Source organism: Caloenas nicobarica, chromosome 2, assembly GCF_036013445.1.
Source record: "Caloenas nicobarica isolate bCalNic1 chromosome 2, bCalNic1.hap1, whole genome shotgun sequence".
NCBI classification, from domain to species: domain Eukaryota; kingdom Metazoa; phylum Chordata; class Aves; order Columbiformes; family Columbidae; genus Caloenas; species Caloenas nicobarica.
The window spans coordinates 152,981,120-152,994,064 of record NC_088246.1 but is presented as its reverse complement, the minus strand read 5'-3'; the positions used below and the strand labels follow the sequence as shown (position 1 = coordinate 152,994,064).

At 41.9% G+C, this 12,945-nt stretch overlaps 1 protein-coding gene across 3 annotated transcripts in view; it reads right to left on the bottom strand.

Moving 5' to 3' along the window:
• The window catches only part of FER1L6 (fer-1 like family member 6), a 69,187-nt gene that overhangs the window by 42,399 nt on the left and 13,843 nt on the right, over positions 1 to 12,945 (bottom strand). For all 3 annotated transcript variants that reach the window (XM_065628153.1, XM_065628154.1, XM_065628155.1), the window contains exons 8-12: positions 11,885 to 12,071; positions 10,089 to 10,281; positions 8,698 to 9,047; positions 4,968 to 5,076; positions 2,998 to 3,178 (exon numbers count right to left, since the gene is read on the bottom strand). In XM_065628153.1, coding sequence (XP_065484225.1) covers positions 2,998 to 3,178; positions 4,968 to 5,076; positions 8,698 to 9,047; positions 10,089 to 10,281; positions 11,885 to 12,071 — 1,020 coding nt within the window. The remainder of the gene's footprint in view (positions 1 to 2,997; positions 3,179 to 4,967; positions 5,077 to 8,697; positions 9,048 to 10,088; positions 10,282 to 11,884; positions 12,072 to 12,945) is intronic.

Genomic DNA, 12,945 nt, shown 5'->3' with positions numbered 1-12,945 from the left:
CTACATTGTTTCCACAAGATGCTTTCTTTCAGAAGCAATAGGTAATGTAGATTGACATTCCTTGGCAGAAGCTGATCTGTAGGACTCTGCTCAGTAAAAGTCATACCAAACTCATAATAACTCAGTGATAAAATGCATCTGCTGCTCTCTCTTTTCTCACATTTTTTCTTGGGTCAAAGTTGCCATATTAACTCTTTTTGTAAAGGTGTTTTCTTTGGGTGTTTAGCTGTATGAGTGTCTTATACAGAAAAAAAATGAGCATAACCAGAGGCTCTGCAGGCTCCAATGCACACCTGCCACAAACCTGATGTTTCTGTTAGAGTTGTGATAGGCAATATGCCAAAACAGGTACCTGGCAAGCATTTTGTCCTCCCTTTATATAAATACTACAGCCCTGTGAAACTCTATGCTCAGCCATACTGGATTTAACACTAGAGGCCTCATTTTCCTTACTAATGATGGGGTAGTGGAGAGGTTTTTAATGGATATGAAGCTCTATAAACTACTTCATGTTCTTCTGGGAATGGCTCCAACCCAATGCCAGCAATGCATGCACTGCAGCTGAGAAGAGGCTGTACCAGAGAGATGTTTTCTGGTGTGTACTCGCCATGTGACACTTCAGTTTTTCTCCACAGAAAGTGACTCCCCAAATAATACAGAATAAAACTACTTGTGCCTCCCGCTCTTCACAATGTTCAACAATTGGCAGGAAAAAGTGGTTGCGTTTTCCATTTCTTCTCCTCTGGGAGAGGCTGTGGTACTCAAGAAAGGAGAGTGCACTTGGTATGGAGAGAAGACTTGACTTCTTCATTTTCAAGGTCTCTCTGTCTGAGCACAGACAAATTTCTAGAAAGTCCTGATCCTCTGCTCCTAAAATCCAGAGCTCAAATAGGCCGAGTTGCTTAAGCGTGGGCATCTACCTGTGGGCCCAGAAGGGGCTGAATCTCTCATGTTTAGTTGTAAGGATGCCTCAGATACACTAAGTAATTTCTGATGGAACTGAGCATGTGTTTAACCACTAAGCCAAGCTCCCAGAATCCAAATATCTTGTCACTGTTGAGCATCCTATCCATGACTCTTAACTTCCACACATCTCTAATAGGTTTATGTGAGAATTTTTCTGTTTAGAAAGATGAAGATCAACTCTGCAACTTCATTTCACTGCCCTATGGGATATCAAAAGTGAAACAGAATTTCCCACTTACTTTCTCCTCAATAACCTACAGCAAGGTAAGCATTACCCATTGAATTTGGTGCATAGTAGAACTACACAGGTCTCGGGCAATCATTAATTTTGGTGGTTTCATAAATGGGAAAAACAATTCAACTCTCTCTCAACGCCAGAACGTCTTAACCTGAAATTCATAGAGCTTACGAATCTTTTCATGGGATTTACTAAGAATATCATATATCCACGAAATAATTCACATGAAAGACTGAACTTTCATGTCTATTATTCCCTCTATGAGAATTTCAGGGAACCACTTTTTCAGTGTTAGCTTACCCTTGCTATACATTTTGACATAAATGTGGAAAAATTCCTGGCAATTTCATGGTGTCTGCTTTAGAAGTCTTATTGCTCTGCCTGCTCCTTTAATTAGTTAGTGATTTTAATCTCAAAAATGGACTCTTGTTATCATTTTCTGTTGCTCATTTATGATTCTAAAATGCAGAGTTTATCTAAGCTATGGGATATCCCAGTAAGTACTGATTAATACTAAAAATATCCAGTGATGAGACCAGTAGGATGCCAATATGACAGTCACGAAGTCTTCAGTTGGTATCTGTGCCTGGCCAAACTGTTTTAGATAGCACAGGAGGGAAAAAAAGACACAGTATTTTACATATATTTGAGGAAAAGGGATCTTTAATGAGAGAAAATTTTTTTAATATTGGAGTGAGCCAAGAAGCAAATAGCAGATTTGAAGACATTCTTTTACAACAGTTCTTTAAATCTGAAAAACTAAAAATCCCACAGTCTCTCAGGGAGGATAATGATCCAGCATGTACCCAAATCTGCAGTCCTGTTAATGAGGAGAGGCAACTATATTTCTACTAAACATTGTTTTTCCCTCCTTCTCTTTATTTGTTGCAGAAACAAAAATTTCTATCATGGTATTTTCATTCTAGTTTTCTTCCATTAGTTCTTTTTTTAATATGATTGAGCCATTGATTGCAAGAAAGGATGAAAGTACTTTTTAATTTTAAGGAGGTCCAGAAATCAAAGAGAGCCAGGTTGATATTTCCCATGTGGTCCTTATATCTGTAAACTGCTTGGCAGTGCCTGGCCTTCTAAAGAAAGAGGTACCATCTAGTCTTGGCACTCAGCAACTATCGGGGATGATTCTGTCTACTGAAGCAACAAAATAATATTTCTTTTTTTAGCATCTTTGAGATGAATCAAACGTTTACATTTCTGTTTATAAAAAAGGCCATTTAGAAGAACTATTCTGCATGTTTTCATCCATTGACCCATTCTTTTTTTCAAGGGCTATTTCCTCCTACTTCTGTTATTATTTGCTGTTTAAGTCTGTATCTCTAATTATTAGCTCTGGAAAGTGTTCTGGGAAGCTGACTTTGTCTTGAACAGATTTCAATATTTTTGATGCGTAATTCTGCTTCTGGAGCTGGTCACAGGGTGGATGTTACTTGTGATCAGAGTATGGGACCCTAAGCCAAGGGTATCACTGATGGAGTTGCAGTTCGCTGCAGCTTTCCAATGCATATTTGATGTAACACAGTCCCTTCAGAAACACCAGAAGTTCAAGAGCCCATGAGACCAAGAACAGAATATGAGTATAAAATGGCTCAGAGCCCATTCACTTCAGTGAAGCCTGGAAAATTTACTGTTGTGAAAGATGTAACTGAGGATTTGAAAGCCTCAATTCCACACAACATGTTTAATGCTTCCAGGATTCATTAATGGGTCCCATGGTATTGTAAAATAGGAACCAGAGTCCTGCAGATTTCGAAAGGTTTTGAAACACAGATCCTCACCTGTTCCCACCTGTGATCAATGGCTTCTCAGGAGGTGTGGTGGCTGTCAGGGGTACTCCAAGGTCATGAGTAATTTCATCCTCCCCCTCATGTAGTAGAGTTTCTTCTGCTTCTCCATCACGTGTCTTCTTTTTCCCTCCAGCTCCTGCTGACACCCCATCAGTAATACTTCCAAAGTTACCTAGAGACACATGGTTACAAGTGAAGAGGTGACTAGCTTGGAGGTGGCGAACATGAATGAGGTTTAAAAAAAGAGAAATACCAGTCATACCAGTGGAAAGTCTTTGTCCCCTCCTGTTCATTACCTGTTCTGCTCATACCACAGTTTATAAAGGTCCTGACAGGTTATGTCAGTCCCAATGACTTTCCAGACTCCAGGTCAGTGCTTCCTTACCTGCCCTATGTGATATATACCTGGTATACTATCCCCATCACTTAGATCCTCTGGTTGCTGGCCCACAGGATCTTCTGCTTTTGCTAAAGAAATTCAGAAGCAAAACAATACTGTTGCTGATATTTCTAAACCCAGGAGCCCCAACATGTGTCTGATTTACGTAGCAAATGTATGTCTTCTTTACAACATATGGATGAGCATTTCAAAGTTTGATCTCAGAGGCACTAAAGCTCATTTTCAGACAAGCAAATTTTGCATAGTAGCATTGCAGAGTTAGTAATAACAATGCTTTGAGGCCCCAGATTTAAGCCCAATGCCAAAGAACTCTTCTAATGATACAGCCATCTTCTCTGATAGAATTTTGCCTTAAAGGGCAATTATCAGTACTGAGAAAGAGGTGCTTCCATCAGACTCATAATTACAGATTTTATTAGAGTCAGGCAGAAAATATTCCCTGCAGGAGAAGGAAGTGCTGAATCACCCCCTACAGTCTCCTGATCTGGACTTTTCGTTCAGCCTTTCATGTAAATAATGGCCATCTGCCAAATTTGGATCCAAATCTCAACTGCACAAGTAGCTGGGAGATGTTCAGGTCCAGAGTTCAGAGCCAGGTTCATCTTTAGTATTAATTCAGACAAGAATCACTATAATTTCTTGCCCAACTATACAAACGAGTTTCTTGTCATTCCTAGCTCTGCTTCCTGCTAAGTTTCAGCAGGAATCAATATCACTGACTGATTGCCCTGTTTATCACAGACATCCCTCCCTGCACACATAGCCTTACAGCTGAGCACACTCAGGTACACAAGCATGAAGATGGGAAGTGCCAGGGTGCTACTGTGCACTTGAACTCTAAGAGGGGCTAGTAGAGAGATAAGCAAACCCCTGCAAGGGAAAGGAGACCTATGCAAACTTCTTTCTTAAGGGAAATTTCTTCTGCTTTGAAAATATCCAGTCAATATTCATGAAAATGTCTTCGCTGTCTCTTTATTCTGCTCCCAGAGAAAATTCAGCTCCACCACGAGGATGTTCCCCACACAGTACAGTCCTGCTTTACTCAGGAGGAGGACAGGACTTACCAGATGAATCTTAGAGAACAAGCTGGTACATGCATTTTGGGGCTTGGCTGTACATCATCCCATGTCAGCCCTCACAGAACCACATGTAGCTCAAAGGAGTTGGCCAAGAGGGTCCACATGGGTCGTCCCTGCAAAGGAGCTCCCTCACAGCCAAGGTCTAATTGCAATGGGCACCACAGAATGAACTCTGCCCTGAGGTAAATGATTTGAGTTGGGTCTCCCAAAAGGTTAGGAGGCTAAACACTGGAGGAGTTGCTCTATATATATGGGCTGAGAGGATTTGTAGGAATACAGGGCATGTGGGAGTAGAGACAGCTAAGTGTCAGTATGCTCAGCTTGACCGCTACCCAGAGAAATGATTATCAGGCTTCAATTCAAATGTTTAAGCCCTGCTCTGAAGCTGAGTCCTGAGCCCTGAGACACAGCTGTCAATAGCACGGAGCATCCCGTTGCTCCTGAGACTCCCTCTCTGCTTTGGAGAAGCTTAACACACTTACCAACAGAAACCTCAAAGGTTATTGGCCTGTCCCCAACCTTCCTATCAATCATTGTGGCTTCAAAAAATGTCCCAAAGAGGAGGAATTCCTCAAATTTCTCTTCATAGATCTATTGGAGAAGGAGGAGGCAGAAAAAAATGACATTTATTTTACCTTCTACTCTTTTTTACAGCACAGAGGAGTATTTATAAATAGCAGCTGTGTTATTGTTGTAGATCTATCAGTCTGAGGTGGTCAGTGCGGCACAATTTGCAGGAAGAAGTAACATCTCTTCTCTGAGAAATGGATATGGTTGGGAAAAGAGATAAACCTCTATGATTTTGGTCTTGGCAATATTGTCCCGTTCTATCATGGCTGATTACATAAAAGTCATTAACCCTCACTTCATACTCTGCCTCACCAGTAGTTGTTATTAAGTGTTTTCAGTATCTTCACATACTCTTATACCACCATTCAAACCATGTATCTATGGCAGTTCAAGGGCCCTTTCAGTGCAACAGAAACAAAATATCACCACCCTGAGAGAAGTCATTTAGCAGTGAATATAGTAGTAGTGTTCCCTTGCATTGCAATAGTAAATACTGCATCCTAACACATTCAGGCAGGGGAGTTCTTGTCCAGCTCTGCTTCCCCCAAGGATGACTTTAACCTACGACCCACGTGTTTGGACTATGAAGACTTTGACCTTGCTCGGGGACACTCAGCTGTCAGTGATGCCAGTAAGATTTCTGCCGTCCACATCTCGTTAGACAGCAGCCCTGTGCAAAAGCCTATTGAAAGCAAGCAGTCCTTTATTTTTTCTCTTTATTTGTGTGTGTGTGTGTGTTGGTTTTGTTTTTTTCTTGCTGTGCCTTAAACTGTAGGCCCAAAGGTGGGTTTCAGGGGGGTGCAGTCCTCCACTCCTTGCCTTCCCCAGCATCACAGCACAGAAATCAGTAATCTTGTTTTCAGCTTTTCACAGAATTTGAAAGCACAGGAACCAAAGGGTCTTAGCGTAGCAGCATACCCTGAAAAGTGTAACAATGCTTTGTGGAGTTTTAAGGCACCATTTGGCTCTGTTTAAACCTATTGGAGCCCCAGCATCTGCTTGTCCTTAGCACAAACTCTCACTGAAGGAAGGCTAACACCTCTAGAGCTCTTGGGTCATTAACAGAACAAGCTATTAGCCCCAAACCAACACCAAACTCAAAGTAGATAAATTTTGTGGTTTGAGTTCTCCTCAAATTTGCGCCCTGATTGCCACAGTCTCTCCAAGGCAAACCCTACCGATTTCACACCACAGACACCAGTGTGCTGAAGTCCATTAGGCAAGATCAGTACTAGCTTCTTTTGCAACAGAGTGAGGCAATGAATAAAACATCAACTGAATATTTATTTCCCTGACTTTTGCAAAGCAGAAACAGCTTTTGACACAGCCCATGATGTCTTCATTTTGAAAAACCTCTGCTATACACAGTAAAGGGACATAAGTCTCCAGTGAAAGGATTAGCAGCATCACATATCACAGCTAACACCACAAACAGGTTGCAGCTGCAGAGCAGCTTTAGCTTCCCTGCGCCTTGATTATTTTCAGCATGAATCCAAAGCACAGAGTGGCTAATAAAGCTGAGGCTCAGAGGCTACAACACACACATCTATCTCCCATTATAAAGAAAGAACATTGCAAATGTTTAACGTCTTCTTGCTGCTGGAATAAGTCAATAAAGTTGGGCTGCGGGGCTGGGTAATTTGCCTCTGTTGTCTCAGAGGCTCTATGAGACATTTTTCACCTTATTTGTAATGTCTCCAGTTGCTGCTTGTCCTTTCAGAGAGTTTTAATACAATTACTGTATCTACTGTAGCATGAAATATTGCTGAATGTCAAAAGCAAAAGACTATCAAGCATTATGTTTTTACCTTTTACTCATTTTGTATTTGAAACTGAGGCACAGTAGCCAGAAATAAATCCTTATTACTATTATTAATATTTATTGGTGTTACCACAGGGTTTGTTCCTCTACCTGGAGTATTTAGCTAGCTCATAAGACCATAGTGCTTGAGCTGCTCACAATAATGGATTTTTTCCATATAAAGGAAAATCTATATGGAAATAAATTTCTTCTCATATCACCTCTATTACAATCTTTAGAGAAGAGCTAATGGACAGAAGCAATTTACAACTGTGTGAGTATATAAAGCAAGACCAGGACACAGGTTCACACAACTGGCTTGCAATTACCCGTGCCATTTCTCTGCTAAGACACTCCTTGACCTGCTCCAGCTAACCCTCATGCTGGCAATAACATGGCACAGGCCAAGGGAGAGCACCCACCAAGGCTAGCCTCAGGACCAAAGAACAATCTCTCTTGTCCTATTTACTTGTACACATGGAGTCAAAAGACCAAGAATCAGATCTGATAAAGGACATGAGTGCCTTAAGCACTGAGGTGGTAGCCCCACTAAAAAAGTCAAAATTTTGATCAGTGACATACTGAAGTAGAAATAAAATTGGTTATGAGACTATTTTTCTTCCTATAGAGTTCAGAGAAGGGCAATGAAGCTGGTGATGGGCCTGGAGCACAAGTCTGATGAGGAGCAGCTGAGGGAACTGGGGCTGTTCAGCCTGGAGAAAAGGAGGCTGAGGGGAGACCTTATCGCTGTCTACAGCTACCTGAAAGGAGGTTGGAGCATGAAGCGGGTTGGTCTCTCCTCCCAAGTAGCAAGTGATAGGATGAGAGGAAATGGCCTCAAGTTGCACCAGGGGAGGTTCAGATTGGATATTAGGAAAAAATTCTTCACGGAAAGGGTTGTCAGGCATTGGAACAGGCTGCCCAGGGAAGTTTTGGAGTCACCATCCTTGGAGGGGTTTAAAAGGCATTTAGACGAGGTTCTTAGGGACATGTTTATTGCTAGACTTAGGCTATGGTTGAACTCGATGATCCTGAGGGTCTCTTCCAACTGAAATGATTCTATGATTCTATTTATTGGGTAATAAAAAGAATTGAGCTTGCATATGTACCAACATGTTGTTGCTCCCAGACAGTGAAGTGGCAGAGAAGAGAATCCAAGTGTTGGCTCAGCACCTAAACTCACATGCCCTGCCACAACTGTACAACCTTCTCAAAGCATCATAGCACAGATCTTCCCATGATGTAACTCAGTATAACAGATGAAGTTAGGCAAGCAACACCAGTTAACACCAGTTGTGGCTGGACACATGATTTGCAGGCCCTCTCCTAAAGAGATCAGCAATCTAAAACTACATTGCCAATGCAGGGTTAAAGGAGAAGAATCAAACAGGCTAGGCTCTATCCTTCTGCAACTTGTAAAAATTCTGCACCAGTGATTCCCTCCTGCCTTCAATTGACAACTATCAATTTTCTCAAATGAATGCAGGAAATCAGACTTGATCATTACCAGCTGCCTTAACCGGCTTTCTGTCATTTAGCAGATATTACATCATATAAGTTTCTAGTAGGAGCACATGGGTGCAGCTTGTGCAGAAGGGGCAATAGAAGAGGAAGCTAAGCTTTATGGAAACCAAGTCCTACTTGAGATTTTTTATGAGTTACAGGTACACATCAATGATCCATTTGCACTGCATTATTGTGGGAAGGTCCCAAGAGCCACAGAGAAGCTGTCAGAGGTACATAAAAGCAATATTACATGGCCTGAACTCAAATACACACATTGGTCCCACTCTTGGAGGTTTAGGGGCAAGTGTCAATCAATCTCTTAATATCATACCAACCTCTGAAGGCGCATCAAATGGCTCAACTTCCACTTCAGTTGAGTTCATCTTATCTGAAGGAGAAACTGACTTTCGATCCTCTCCTGCTTTCTCAGTTCTGTCTTTTCCTTTGGAGGCTTTGAAGTCTTTATCTTTAGATGGAAATTTTACATCCTTGATAAAACTTGAAAACTTTGACTCACGGGCTCCTCCTGAAAGTATCTCCACAGCAATCTCAATGAAGAGACGTCCCCTGAAGGAGACACCTTCTCCAAAACCTTCATTAAGCTCCTGGTGGTCATCCATGAGGCTGTGATTCCTGGGTGAGCCATAGAGATTGATCCAGGCAGGCCCAAAAGTAGGCAAAAACCCTGGAGATAAAACACATTTTATGGCATTTCTATTAGGTGTTAGCATGCTCTCCTCACTGTCTGCTGCAAGGAATCTTGCCTCTTGCACACCAGAAGCCAAACCTGAACCCATTTCTATGCAGGTGAGGACCGCTTCATACAGAGCACTGTTTTGCAGGGCAATTTTTAGGCACCAAGGAGCCTCTGCCAGTACTCAAACAGGGACTCTGCCAATATGAAGCTCTTTCTCAGAAGGTATCCGTACCACATGTGCTGGGACATAAGGCCTATTATATGTCTTAAGAAAAAGAGCTTGGTCCCGCAGACTGGGGGCTGGGGCATGGTGGGAGAGGAATGGAGGCCTTCTCACCTTGTCCAAACTGTTCCCAGGTTCATGCCGCTACCTACCTTATATGATTTATCTTTTATTTTCTGATTAAGGATTCACATACACATTTGAATTGCCAAGTTTAAGGAGTTACTGTGACTTTGCTGAGCTGTGACAACTGAACACGTTCCACACTTAGATCACACAGTATAAATGTCTATACATGTAGGCTCAAATATCAGTGAAAAGATGCCAGATAGTGAACTTTACCTCAAATATATGAGGACAAACACATTAGTCTGTGGTACCTCCTTGAGCAGTCCTAGCACCTAGCTGAGCCCTACCTAAATGCTTTGCTCTTGATGGGTACATCAAAAACACAAGCCTGCTCTGCCCGTGATTTACACTTTGTGTTTTCATTGCCAGGCAGAAACTGGCACAAACTATGAACTTACATCAGTCATCTCTAATGGACTAAGGTAGACTGTTGTCAGGGTCAAAAAGAAGGTACCACATTATGGAGCAGCCCTGTAACAAGAAAGGCAATGGCAGACCACCATGCACAAAACACAACTTCAAATGAAGCAAGAGAAGGTCTTTCAGAACCAGCAAAATCCATGGATGTTCACTTGAGTGCTGTACCTCTCTAGAACAGGATAAGTCAGAGCCCAGATCCCAAGCAAGTAGATTTTACTTACAAAAGGATGTTCTGGAACAGACATTTTCCCACTTACCTTTGTCACCGTCTTGTTCATTTGATATTTTCTTCAAGTCAATGAAGTGAGTGGCTAAGGCTACATCATTCATGCTACCTTCATCCCAGACCTGGATTTTGACTCTTCGGCATAGTGGTGGGAACATTTCCTTGAAGATAATCTGTTCGTGCCACACCGGATTTGCACAGTTCTTTTGCACTGTTGTTCGTCCCTGAAACCAAAGTCCAGCAAATTTAGCCCCAGAGGGGTGAGGTTCTACAGAATGGCAATGAGTACAGCACAAATTGTGCTTGGCAACATCTCTCCAGATATCCTATCTTGAAAGTACTTCGGCTTTTCTATTAGCTTGTTTATTTTCCCCTCCATATCTAATAAAAGACCACATTATGTCTAAAGAATTCTCACCTGCACACAGCCAAGCCTGGAATAAGATCTTATTCTTCAGAGCCCTTATGTACAAAACTTATCTGTGAAGCCAGACTTTGGCATTGCTGCTACAAACTGTGCACCTTCAAATGGCTTTTGAAATATCTGGGTAGTAGTAATGCAAGGCTGTTTGTCTTATAAAAGATGAAATTCATTACAGCTGCCAGGATGCATGTACCAATGGAATTACCTTAAATGAAGCAATTTATATAGTAGAAAACATGATTACTGTGACTCGCATTCTGGGCACATGCCTGTGTGCTAGGGCTGTAGGGACTGGAGCTATTCCTCCTAGCTTGAAGGAGTTGACAGGACTGTGTCAAAGTCTGTGCAGACACAGGCTGTGTCAGGACTTCTGCTGTCACATTTGGTGGGGAAAACTGAGTCAGAAAACCCACTAATTGTACATCTAAACCCATATTTTACACACCATCATGCAAACTCACACCATTGACCCATTCTTATGACTTCTTCAACCCTCTATTAAACCTAAAGTAGCTGCATGCATTTGACCATTATAACCCATATCAGTTTGAGATTTAATACTTTGCAATTTGGATTCACAACAAAACAGGAAATCAGCACCAAAGGCCTCATTCTCATGCCTGAAACATCTGTAAAGGACTAACTGGAGTTCTCCCTAAGGCTTCCTTGCACAGAGAAAGCATTGCTGGCTTACAATCTTTTCTAGTCTGATTCTTTCCCTGTTAACACCACTAATCAAGCTCCCTGACATGGCATTTGATGGGTGTACCCCAGAGGAAGCAGGGCCCTGGACCTCCTCTGCGTCCCTCTTCCACCAAAGTCAGAAGGTCCCTCTCAGCAGCTATCTGCAGCACCACATTTGATGTTGAAGGAACTCCGGGAGCAATGAAGCCAGGAAACACCAAGCCAAGAGTCTACTCAAATGCTTCCTCTTCTGCTACCCATAGAGAAGCTATAGGGGTCCTGAATTAGAGCAGGGTAATTAAGAAGTCAATACACAGCCCTAAAATACAGATTGAACCATCTTTACTGATTCCAGGCCCGTTTCCTTTTTTTCAGTCTTGGGAGACCAGAACATAGCACTTACCTAATACCACACTGGGCAATTCGCTGTCTTGTAACTCGAAGTTTTAGTGAGAAATCTACAGACTTCTCTTTCCCCTCCTGCTGTCTGACTCTAACCTACTACTGCGAAGCTGATATTAGATCTGCTGGCATTAAGTGTTTCCATCACTTCGTTCCTGCATAATTTAAGAACTGAAAATTTTCTTTCTGATGAAAGACACATATGTTTTACTTAGTTTATGTAACTGTAAGTTAAAGGATATCAGCATAATGACCTGCCTGTAGCATAGCTAATAGGAAAGAAGGCCTACAGTTGTGATCAAGAGGATCCCAATTACCATTTGACCTGCAAACATGACCACCACATAGGGATCCACAAGGTCCTTACTGTCGCCTATGAATGCTTTGGTGACATTGGCCATGATGCTAGAGTTCATCTTTGGAAGTCCTTCTGCTTTGTAAATTCTCACATAAAATCTGGCCCATGGTCTTTCAGATGGAAAGCCTTTGGGGATCAAGAGGTTCCTGAAAGAAAACAGAAGCCATTTCCTTAAAACTGAAAACTCAGACAATGTGGTGATATTCTAACAAAATTGTTATCTCAAGTTAGCTTGTGTCCTGAGAAGACACAAAAAGGTATATGAATTTGTTTCTGCATCTAAGTCAAAACATTTTCTGGTTATCATGAGAAAATGATACTGCATTACGCATCAAATATGTCTATGTGATATAGAACCACAAAAGCACAGAACACATAGTGAACTATGGAAGTCATCTGCTCCAATGCCTGCTCAAAACAGGTCTGATTAGATGAGGTTGCTCAGGACCTTCTCCAGTAAATTCTTAATATCTCCAAGGATGGAGATTCCCCACTGTCTCTGGGCCCTTGTTATGTTTGACCACCTTTAAGGTAACAAAAATTCTTATTCAGGGTCTAGAAAACAAATGTTATGAGGAGCGGCTGAGGAAACTGGGGCTGTTCAGCCTGGAGAAAAGGAGGCTGAGGGGAGACCTGATTGCTGTCTGCAACTACCTGAAAGGAGGTTGTAGAGAGGGAGAGGGTTGGTCTCTTCTCCCAAATAACAAATGATAGGACAAGAGTAAATGACCCCAAGTTGTGTCAGGGGAGGTTTAGATTGGATATTAGGAAAAAATTATTCACTGAAAAGGTTGTCAAGCATTGGAACAGGCTGCCCAGGGAAGTGGTGGAGTCACCATCCCTGAAGGTATTTAAAATACATGTAGATGTGGTGCTTAAGGACATGGTTTAGAGGTGGACTTGGCAGTGTGAGGTTAAAGGTTAGACCTGATGATCCTGAGGGTCTCTTCCAACATAAATGATTGTATGATTCTATAGCTGTTCTGAAATTCCTTTGTTCTAACCTGTGTCCAAAGCCTC